Below are 12,066 nucleotides of genomic sequence, written 5' to 3'. Positions count from 1 at the left end.
CCACATCCATAGTCTGGTTAGACGCTTTTTGCATGCTTTTCGCACAATTCAGATGCCGTTTCTTGTACGCCCAGTTTGTACAGTTGGCCAGGATTGTTTAGGCACCATGAGTGTGTCTCGGCGGCAGTCTTTCACAGTGAAAGAGAAACTGCAGATCGTAGCCGCTGCTGAAGAAATCGGCAACAGAGCTGCTGCGAGATGGTTCCGAAGACAATTACGTGTTTGAGAGCGGCGATGAAGCCTCGGATGGCAGCCGTGAATCGGACGACAGCACTGACAATGTTGCGGCGGTCGTATTGAAATTTGTTTTGAAAACGAAATGACTGCGCGTAGTTGTAACGACAAATGACCGTACGCTTATCGGAAAAAATGAGGACTAGAAGTCCTCATTTTTTCGGATAAGCGTGCGGTTTATGCACGAGGCTATTTTTTTTCTTTTTCGTGGAGTTCAAAGTTAGAGGTGCGGGTTATATGCAAGGGCGGGTTATACGTGCGAAAATACGGTATACATACATAGAGTGCTATGGGATAATTCATGGGAGTCTGAAAAGACCATATTGATGTGAAGTAAGCTGCCCACTACAATCACAAGATCGCCAGAGAGAAGACGACGAAGGGAGCAGGTGTGTGCGCGTTCTCTTGAGTGTCGGCCATCATTAAAGAAAGCTGTTCTCTTTCGGCGAGTTCGAATTACAATTAAACCTGCTTATAACGAACCTCCATATAACGAATTCCTGGATATAACGAAGTTTTTCTATTCCCCGCCATTACTCCATAGAAGCACATGTATTTGAGACCTCTACGTAACGAAGTGGCAGCAGGAGACCCCCTCGATATAACGAATTTCCCCCTCCGACAACCTAGAGATTTCGCCCCAAATATTGTCATTTTTGCGCGAGCGGCAACTGGAAGCACCTTGTCCGCCGCGACGGAATGCGAAGCGAACGCACGTGTGCGAGGCGGGCCTGCATCCCTCGACCCAGCGATCTTGCCGCCGCGGGCGTGACCTTTCCCCCTCCCTTCATTCAAACCTGATCCTGCCGCTTGCTGCAGCTGGCCTAGTCCGCCAAGCTGGCAACTCTCTCCTTTTCCAGTTGATGTTGCCGACGCGCTGGTACACGCTGTGACACATCACACTCGATGAGCGCGGACACGCGCTGTCAAACGCTGGCGGTGTGTGGAAGCACCGCAGGAGAAGTGAGCGAAGTGACCTTCGTGCTGTTGTCTATCGCTTCAACGCAAACTGAGCGCCGAGAACACACCGCACGCACAAAGCTAGAGCCGCCGACGCACCTACACTGCTAGACCCTGCCCCAACACAGATCGCTTTCAAGATATAGCCCGCGCGACCGCGCGCCGCCGCGCAGTACGCAGTTGATGCCAGAGTACAGTACAACGCCGCCCCGCTATCCCTCCCCCCTCGCTCGCTCGCTGCTGCCTCGAGCGCAACGGAAGAAGGCGCGCTTCCTCCCTGCTTTTCTTGCGCGCGCGAGATTAGACGCGGTCGTCGGCTCCCCTCACACGTTTTCACTCGCACATACAGCATACAGCGCGAGGCGACTGCGTTATCACCCTTGGAGTTTATACGGGATATCTATAAGCCAAAACCAATTTTAGGGCCACAACGCGTCATAGACACCATCTTTATATAGCAAATACGGATCTCAAGGGCCATACTTTTTCTGGCGGAAACCGAAAATACGTCATAGTTGTCGCCCCCGGCACTTTGGGCGGCCAATGCCATCGTCAAGCCACCAAGCCAAGCGACATGAAAAGTCAAAATGGCCGCTCGGGCCGGCGCGGGGTGGCAGTTCGCAACGTATGATGCGGGAACGGTCCCACAGTTGCGACGCAACAGCGGGGTTACCAATGCATTGGGTTCTATGGGAGCTGTGCCGGGACCGGCCGAAAACGAACAGCCAGGAAAACGCAGCCCCCGGGAACGTAACAGCGTGGTTCTACTGTAACACTATACGACGCTACAATGCCATCGTGACGCTCGCTCTTCGTTTCCGATGCCTCACGCTCGTGCGAAACGACACGCTTCCATGCATCCGGTACCTGGTGTGACATTCCAAGGATGCATGCTTCGACGAAAATGGAAAACGGGTGCGCGTTACAATTGAGGGCGCGTTAGAATCGAGTAAATACGGTAGGCGTTTCTTTTTCGAATTTTCGTGCCGAACCTGCATATAACGAAATCCTCTTTATAATCGGGAATTTGTCAATTTCGTTATATCCAAGTTTAACTGTAATTATCTTTGTGACATTTTACTGGTGGAGGTGCTGGGTGTATGATACCATTGCCGGAGACGCAGCGTACCCCTGACTCATCCCCAGTGAGTAGGCCGGGAGAGATTACTCCTGTGCACGTATGCACTAGCCGCTGTCTTCAAGGGCTCCAACCTGAGCACGGTCTGTTGCCTGATCGTATCCGGATGATGAACCTGAGCCCACAGCCTCCTGCTGCTGCGGCTGTTTCGCCGGCGCAGTTCTTCTTCAACCAGCCACAGATGCCGATTGCATTCCACGGAGATGCTACTGAAGACGTGGAAGATTGGCTAGACCATTTCGAGTGGGTCGCCGAATGCAACGTATGTAACGAAGACCGCAAGTTGCGCAACGTGTACTTCGCGCTCCAAGACTTCGCGAGGACGTGGTTCCATAACCATGAAGCGACATTGGCACGAATTTCGACAGCACCTGGTCGCCACATATTCTAACATGGACAGGAAGGAGCAAGCGGAGCTGACAATACAGGCAAGATTCCAAGCCCCGAACGAGGGCGTCACCACCGCATACTGAAGACATGGCTCGGCTCTTCAGACGTGCGGATGCCTCAATGGCCGCAGAGAAGAAGGTGTGACATTCGATGCGAGGTGTGAAGCAAGAGCTCTTTGCTGGACTTATTCGAAATCAGCCCACAGCACTTGCAGACTTCCTTGCTGAAGCGACAGCAATGGAAAGGGCCCTTCGACAGCGTGCCAGACAATACAAATGCAACGTGATGGAACTCTAGCATGACCTCGGTCATGCCTCTCTAGCATGACCTCGGAAAACCACCTCGAGGACCTACTCGAATTGATCAGGGCTGTGGTAAGAGAAGAGCTCCACAAAATGCAGCTAACGGATGCGCCGACAGCCGGAATTTCTGTGGAGGAGATAGTGCGCGACGAGATTAGGCAAGCCGTCCAAGCTCCTGAACACTAATGAGGTACCACAACAGCGGGAGCCAGTCCGAATGACTGATGCGGACGTCGTACGACGACCGTCGCTGTACGGCCCCTCAAACTTCATGCTCCCCTCCGAACAAGCAGAAGTAGTGTTCAGGCGTTGCAGTCCATCATCCATCGAGGCCCAGAAAAAGCAATGTCTGGCGGGCTCCTGACCTCAGGCCCCTATGTTTTTATTGCGGAGAGGCTGGCCATGTCTACAGGATGTGCCCCTATCGACGCGTGGGCCTCCGGGGATTCCCTCCAGGTGCACCTTGTCCACGACCTGGTCAGCGCCCGACGGAGATAGAGAACTTCATCGCAAGTCGCGACAGTTCATTCGAGCAGCGAAGGCATGAGCCCTGTTCTGCATCGCCTGCTCGATACCGATCGCCAAGTCCCTCATTTCATCGAGACGCTCGTAGACATTCACCCAGCCCTGCAAACCCGGAAAACTGAGTCCAGCGACCTCCGGAGGTGAGGCCGCTGACGCCGAGCGCTTCGAATATGCTCCATCAAGACGACAACGACGACAAAGCACCGACGTTCAGTCACACTCTGGTGCCCAAAGGCAAGTGGTAACGTCAGACATACTGGTTACCATAGACGACGAAGAAGTTACCACTTTAATTGACACTGGTGCGGACAGCTCGATTATGAGCAGAGAGCTTGCGTCAAAGTTAAAGAAAGTTTTTACGCAGTGGACTGGGTCGCATGTCCGTACTGCTGGAGGGCATCTACTAATTCTCGTGGGCAGATGCACTGCTCGGGTAAATATTCGCGTGATTTACGTACGTCGGGGTCTTCATTATTCTGCCCAGCTGCTCGAGGGACTTGATACTCAGCATAGACTTTCTACAGGCGAATGGAGCCATAATTAACCTGGAAAAATCAAGCGTGACGTTCTCTACGGCAAAAGCCATAGCAAGCGACGTTGGCGATGAGAATCACACCGAAAACGTCTTGCGAATCGTCGAAGACAGCCTAACGGTACCGTCAAGAAGCAGCCTACTGACCCTGGTAACGTGCGACGCATTCGACAGCTATGAGGGCATCGCCGAGGCCAACATTCCGTTAATGCTTGAGCGGAACATCTGCATTGCACGGGGCCTCATTCAGCTTCAGCACAGATGCTCATTAGTCCTGCTGACAAACTTCAGCAACGAATATCAGCACTTACCGCAAGGCACAGCTGTCGCCTTCCTCCATGAAATTGCTGCCTTCACTGATGTCGCCTCGCTAGAAACTGCTTCCCCTAATTCATCGAAAGAGGTCAACCTGAGCGATCGCATTCAGATTAACCCCGGCTTATCGGAACGACAGAAACAGCAGCTACTAGACCTTGTCAACGACTTCTCTGGCTGTTTCTCTACCGAGTCTAAAGTACGGCGCACCTCCGTTACGAAGCATCGCATTCCTTGGGCGAGTCAGCACGCCCCGCTCGTCAGCATCCTTACCGCGTTGCGCCTACGGAAAGGGAGGTGATAAAGCGCCAGGTTCAAGAAATGTTAGATGATGACATGATTCAGCCGTCCATAAGTCCATAGGCATCAACCGTCGTTTTAGTTAAAAAGAAGGACAACACACTACGCTTCTGCGTAGACTACAGACGGCTTAATAGTGTCACCAAACGCGACGTTTATCCTCTGCCACGGATCAATGACGCTCTGGACCGTCTACGCCACGCCCAATTTTTCACCTCGTTGGATCTTAAGTCTGGGTACTGGCAGATCGAAGTAGATGAGTGTGACCGCGAAAAAACAGCATTTGTGACTCCTGATGGATTATATGAATTTAAAGTCCTCCCATTCGGCCTGTGTTCCGCACCTGCCACATTTCAGCGAATGGTTCTCTCTGGACTGAAATGGCAGACGTGCTTAGTCTACTTAGACAACGTTGTGGTGTTTTCAAGAACGTTTGATGAACATCTAGAATGACTCAGGAATGTACTCCTAGCAATCAGAAAAGCAAATCTGACTATCAAGCCTGAGAAATGTCATTTTGACTTTTAGGAGCTAAAGTTTCTCGGACACGTAGTCAGCCCCCGCGGTGTTTGGCCAGACCCAGAGAAGCTAGCTGCCGTCGCTGAGTTCCCGCGTCCAACAGACAAGAAGGCAGTTCAGCGATTCTTAGGTCTCTGCGCCTACTACTGTCGTTTTGTCGAAGGATTTTCAAGTATCACCGAACCATTAACGAGACTAACCCGCCAAGATGTACCCTTCGAGTGGACGGAAGGACAACAGGAAGCCTTTGAATTGCGGAAGCGACTGCAAACAGCCCCCGTACTCGCACATTTCAACGACAAGGCTGACACAGAAATCCACACAGACACCAGTAACGTGGGGCTCGGTGCTATACTCGTTTAGTGACAAGACGGCGCCGAACGAGTACTAGCCTACGCGAGCCGCAGTCTTACAAAGGCGGAGGTCAACTATTCCATGACTGAAAAGGAGTGTCTAGCTGTCGTTTGGGGCATCGGCAAGTTCCGACCCTACCTTTACGGCCGCCCTTTTCGCGTAGTCAGTGACCACCACTCACTGTGTTGGCTTGCGAGTCTTAGGGACCCTTCAGGCCGCCTCGCTCGTTGGAGCCTCCGCCTCCAGGAGTACGACATCACAGTGGTATATCGATCCGGACAGAAGCACGACGGCGCTGACTGCTTCTCACATGCACCTATACCTTGGAAGCCCAGTGACGTAGAGCAAGATTTCCCGTTTCTTGGTGTAGTAGACACTGTCGAGATGGCTGACCTCCAATGTGCAGACAGTACATTGCTTCCCTCATCAGATACCTTCAGGGAGCCGACGTTGTTGTCCCACGACCGACGTCACGAGATCTGACTTCTTACTGCCTCCGAAACGACGTGCTCTACAAAAAGAACTTCGAAAACAGCCAAGAAACATTCCTTCTTGTCGTCCCAGTTTCATTGCGTGAAGAAGTGCTGCAGGCATGTTATGACTACCCGTGCGCCGGACACTTAGGCTTCGCCAGGACGTTAGCGCGCATATGCCAGAAGTATTACTGGCCACAACTATTTCGTCCGTTCAGCGCTACGTGAGAAGCTGCCATGATTGTCAACGGCGCAAGGTTCCACCTTTGAAACCTGCTGGTCTTCTGCAACCCCTCGACCCTCCTCCAGCACCATTTCAACAGGTGGGAATGGACCTCCTTGGTCCGTTCCCTACGTCGTCCGCAGGAAACAAAGGGATAGTTGTCGCAACAGACTACCTAACGAGGTACGCAGAAACTAAAGCTGTGCCCCGCCGAACCGCTACAGAAGTCGCAATGTTTTTTGTCCATGAAATCGTACTACGTCATGGGGCCCCTTCCATCTTAATAACCGATCGAGGAACTGCGTTTACTGCTGACTTAATAATGCAAGAGATCGTCACGCTGACCCACACCATCATCGGAAAACCACGGCCTATCACCCACAAACTAATGGACTAACCGAGCGCCTCAACAGAACTAATGATCTCGATGTACGCTGACGTAGAGCACAAGTCCTGGGACCAAATTCTACCATACGTGACATTCGCATACAATATGGCTGCGCAGGAAACCACCCGATTCACACCATTTAAACTGGTTTATGGGCGCTGCGTAACAACACCTTTAGACGCCATGCTCCCGGTAGACAACGGAACAACAAGAAGTGACAACGCAGATGACATAATCCAGAAAGCCGAAGAAGCTCGACAGTTTGATCGCAACCGCATCCGCAACCAGCAGAGTGCCGACGCCCGCCGTTACAACAGTGGCCGAAGGAACATCCAGTACGAACCCGGCGACTACATTTGGGTGGACACCCGTCCGTCATCAGGGGCTGTCAGAAAAATTACTGCGCAGATACTTTGGCCCGTACAAGATCGTCAGGCGACTCAGCGACGTGAACTACGAGGTCGTCCCTCAGAGTACTAATATGAGCTCGAGCCGACGGAGAGCACGAGCCGAGATTGTCAACGTAGTATAGATGAAGCCGTACTACGCCCCCGAAGAAGTGCCCCTCTGATCAACTCTTTCCCACGCCCTGTGTCGGCCTTTACCTTCTCCAACCGGCGACCAGGACGGTCGCTTTTCACGTGGGGAGTAATGACGCAAAGTAAGCTGCCCACTACAGGCACCGATCGTCATAAGTCAGCTGCCCACTACAGGCACAAGATCGCCAGAGAGAAGACGACGAAGGGCGCAGGCATGCGCACGTTCTCTTGAGTGTCGGCCATCAATAAAGAAGGCTGTTCTCTTTCGGCGAGTTTGAATTAATTATCTTCGTGACAATATTATATATCTGGTCCTGCACTATAAGCGGTTACGTTATAAGTGGTTTATACTGTATTTACTAGTTCAGCATAGGTGCCTAAACACTAAGGTAATTCCAACCAATATCACTTAGATATGTCACAATTTATCTGTGAGTGTAGCACCAACTTGCTTTCAACAGCAAAAAGCCATATATCCCACCTTTTAAGCATTTTATTTATTTATTTATTTATTTATTTATTTATTTTATTTATACATACTGCAGCCAAACTTTAGCTATAGCAGGAGTAGGAAAAGAACAATGAATTATACATATACATCACAACTGTGAAATAGCAGTGAGAAATTCATCTAAAGGGCATTCACGTACATTTCCGGGCAAAGCATTCCAGCACTGAATCGTGTGAGGGAAAAAACTGTACAAAAACAAGTCTGAACATACTCCCTAAGGCTTCTGATCCCTGCCATCACATTACATTACTTTAAAACAGTACTCACCAAGGTCGAAATCAGTCAACAAAGCATAGTTACAAAACACTGTCTGCCTATGCACTATGTATAATGATAATTTCATTCCTAATGGCCAGTCCTGTAAAGTTTTGTGGCTTGTGGCTGTAGATGTCATTATTTTGAAGTTGGTGAGGAACATATTTGGTGCGCCTTATGATGGCTTGCTGCTTAACTATAGCTCGAAATTTGTTATTTCTTTTTTGTTCTAAACTTGCCCACTTGTGCAGGGTAGACTTCCCAGCCAGTTGGTACTGCATCATGAAAACACAACAGCACTTCAGGAACACAAGTACAGCGGCGTCTGTGTGCCTTCTCCTCTTTGTACCATTCATCTCAAGTGCCGTCAATTTTTCATGATGCTTACTTGTGAGTCCCCATTATCTATACAGCCCACCAAGAGTACAAGTACATGAAAGTGGACAAGTCGCACTGTTTGTAGAGTTGTACGTGTAACAGCCTAAATGATGACAATACTGGTGCTATCATGTGATCAATACTTGTTTTTTTTTCTTGTCCCGTTGTTAGCATTGTTCCACATACCGACCACCTCGAGCGTTTTTCTTACGTTTTCACGGCATACCATGAAAATGACAAAGGTGTTTGCCATGGCAACGTGAGTCACACTGTGTGAAGTGTAATATTGTTTCTTCAATGTATACGAAGTTCATAAGCCTCTCCAGGCACTGCACAAAGTTTCCACTAGTTAAAATAATTCTCTCTCTCTGCTGCCATGTAAGCATAGCAAGAGTCTTTAAGCATTATTGAAACTCACAGAACAGGCTTCTCACATACCTCAAGGAAGGAGTTCTGGAAGACCATCTTTGTATAGGGCACAACTGAGAAAATGCGGTGAAAGGCAGGTGCAATGAATGGCAGGTATGGGTACAGTGAGTAGTTCTGCAGGTGGTGCACTGTGGTCAGTAGCTGATCTGTGAAGCACAGCCATTCAGGACCTTCATGGATCTGTCAAGAGATAACAAAACGGAGAGTCTATGTGAAATTGAACAAGCATCCCGTCAATGCATTACATTAGAACAAGCACACAAGGTTGAACTGTGGAACAGGGACTGCTTCCCTCTCAGTACCATCACATATGTGAAGAGGCAGATAGAGAGGACTGGCACTTTACCATCTTTGTGAAAAGTGAGAATACCATTACAACTGTAATGGAAACTTTGTTAATGAACGTTTGAAGGGTCCCTGAAATACCTTTTGAACATAGTAAAAGAACATTGCCAATCTGTTAAGAGGCTCCTGTGAACATATGAGCCAAATATTATTGCACTGCATGCAGCAGGAAATTTACAATCTCGTGTCAAAAGCAGTGAACAGTTGCTTCCTCTCGCATCTACAATGTAGTCATCGAAAGCAGTTGGCCCACCAACGCTATTGGTTGATTTCATGATTGCAAGAACATTCTCAGTAATTCATAATTGATAATTTTGAGTTAAATAAATGAAATATATATATGTCTACGATCTCAAAAATACAGAAAAATCATTTCATCTTTCTACTGCGTGTAGCTGCGTAGTCTACGACGGCTGCCACGGGGTGCCATGACGAGCCCTTTCGCCGCCGCGACACTCAACTTTTGGCCGAGGCTTTGCCCTCTTGGCTTCTCCGCTGTGTTACTTCCAGCGCACTAGCGGAGATGAAAAGAGAGAGAAAGCCGGGAACTCCACTTATAGTTGAAGAATCCGTGAAATTTTTGTAGCATGAGATTCGTGGGACGACGTACTTTAATAGTTAGGCCGTTTAATGATTAGAAAAGTGTTTCAGGGCACCTTTAAGAGATGCACTGCAATATGTAATGTGAAAGGACACATTTGGTTTATTTCTGAGAGCATTCAAAGAGGCTGAAATGAAACTTTAAAGTATTCATCAACGTGGTTTTGTTTCTAAGCGCCCTACTTTATCTGACCGCAAAAAATTGCATCAAGACAAAGGTATGCTGTTCATGCTTCCAATACCTTCTCTAGTCAGCCGATAAACTTACCAGTTCAAAACGGGGATCCCGAAAGTTGACATTGAGATAATTGTCAAAAAGAGACTGAATAAGCTTCTCATAGTCTCCAAATCCTTGTGCTGATCGAGCTAGGGAGTCAAACCTATGACATGGCAGAAGTGATGAAACATGAGCAATTCTTTTGTGACAACAGGAAATGTACTGAAGAAAATATGTATGCAGGACTCAAGAGCACTGTTTTGTAAAGAGAGAGCAAAGAAAAAAAAATTCAATTCAGTCTGTTTAGAAAAATATCACAGATCTTTTGGTTTTGTGTTTGCATTCACTGACAAGGGGAGAACTGTTTCGTTCTAAGCTTACACACCTGACCTCTGTTAGTTAAACTGAATACAATGTTTCGTTTATTTTACAATGTTCAAAAGTAGGTTAGCAATGTACAAATTACACACGTTCGACTGTAAGAACTGACAAGAGACATTTGATCACTTTATCAGCAACAGATAAATGCAAAACCTGAGTGCTGCTGCCCGAGTTTATACCAACATACCGAAGACACCAAGTGTAGGCAAGGCGTACTAAATGTAATGAGTAGAGAGCAGAACTTTAGGTGCTAAAAAATGCTTAGATGCTGTTTTAGGTGCCTACAACAGGTACTAAAGCTGTCATTTGAGGCATATGTAAGTACAAAGTACTGTCTTTTAGGCCACATATAGGCTCAGTTAATAAGAATGTCCACTGCGAATTTAAGGATAAATTAGGATTTTCTAAGGAACACAGCCCACTAAACCCCTGTTTTATGAAATTCATTTTATTTTCTCAATGAAATGGAATGAGGCAAGTTGCGTAGGTTACAAGATTTATCTGAACTTTGGTGTCACGAGACACATGAGAAAAGTTGTGAAAGCAGTGACAAAGCAGATCTCAAGATTTTCGGGTTTCATGTCGCGCCTTTTATCACTGAGTATTGGTGTGTATGCAGAAAAAGAACGGTCAGCATCCACCAAAGTTAGCGGCACATACTTGTACTTCAAAATGTTCGATGATCCAATGCCCTGTTGAATTGCAGAATGTTCTCGGTCAGAATCTTTGACCGTTCTTTCAGTACCGAAAGCTAGGGGTGTGCGAGTATCGAATAGTAGATTTCGAATCGAATATCTAATCGAATCAAGAAAAAAAAAAAAGCCAAATATCGAATTGAATATTGCATAGAGTTTCACACTATAAAACCTAGAGGGAAATGTGGCGCTGCTGTGCTGTGGTATGCAAGGGAATGCCGGTATATTGTGGATTCGGATTGGCATCGTTTTTGGAAAGCCAGAACGCCTTGAAGACAAGCCTGGCTAGCACCATTCTGTCTGTCACAATGATTCATTTCCTGCCAAAACAGCACGTAAAAAACTGATTTAGCTTTATTATTAAACAAAAACATGTTTAATTTTGTGGACATACTATTAGATGCACAATTCTATGAAACGTAAAAAGTATCAGCTGGCCGCTAAAGTTGGAGGGCAGACAACAAGATTTTCGCTCGCTTTGGAACAACTTGCCGTCTGTTCTTGCTTTTTTTCGCTTTATTCTGCATTGTAGGTCAGTAAACTTTATTGAGAGATGTAATATGGGTGAATGAAAGCCTTTTATGTAGATTTTATTTTAAGAACGCGTTATTTGTGTAGCCAAAGTCACGTTTTAGACGAAGCCTCGTACAACACCAGCCAACACAAGCCTCGCAGACACATATCCCGTCATTCCCATGAGGGCACGGCACCCTTTAAGAAACTCGCATAGACGGTGGCGCCAGTTTAGCCTCTAGGTGTTAATAGTGAGAAACTCTACGGAATATTGTACATCAGAAAATTTAACACTAACTTTTATGCTTCCAAATTTTGTACAAGAAACACAGTGCTGCACACGCTCAGGAGGATTATCACATTATTAATAAGGACTCTGCTAGCTATCAGTAATACCCCTGTCAAGCGGGCAAGTTAAGTGCACTTACGGGGAGTGCACTTCGGGACCTTGAGTGACACTTTAGGCTACGCGGTTCTAAATGGGAAAACAGAGTGCACTTGCAGTAAAAAAAAATGGCGACAGACTACGAGCGCGTTTTATGGAAACTTA

General features: G+C 47.7%; 1 protein-coding gene across 2 annotated transcripts in view; it reads right to left on the bottom strand.

The window, feature by feature from the left end:
- Positions 1–12,066, bottom strand: part of LOC119437057 (chromosome transmission fidelity protein 18 homolog) — a 134,765-nt gene that overhangs the window by 66,364 nt on the left and 56,335 nt on the right. For both annotated transcript variants that reach the window (XR_007464835.1, XM_037704129.2), the window contains exons 15-16: positions 9,979–10,090; positions 8,775–8,945 (exon numbers count right to left, since the gene is read on the bottom strand). Coding sequence is in view for 1 of the 2 variants with exons in the window: in XM_037704129.2 (XP_037560057.1) it covers positions 8,775–8,945; positions 9,979–10,090 (283 nt within the window). In the remaining variant the exon portion in view is untranslated. The remainder of the gene's footprint in view (positions 1–8,774; positions 8,946–9,978; positions 10,091–12,066) is intronic.

Source organism: Dermacentor silvarum, chromosome 1 (genome assembly GCF_013339745.2).
Source record: "Dermacentor silvarum isolate Dsil-2018 chromosome 1, BIME_Dsil_1.4, whole genome shotgun sequence".
Taxonomy (NCBI): domain Eukaryota; kingdom Metazoa; phylum Arthropoda; class Arachnida; order Ixodida; family Ixodidae; genus Dermacentor; species Dermacentor silvarum.
Note: the sequence above shows the minus strand (reverse complement) of the source record. Positions and strands in the feature narration are given on the sequence as shown.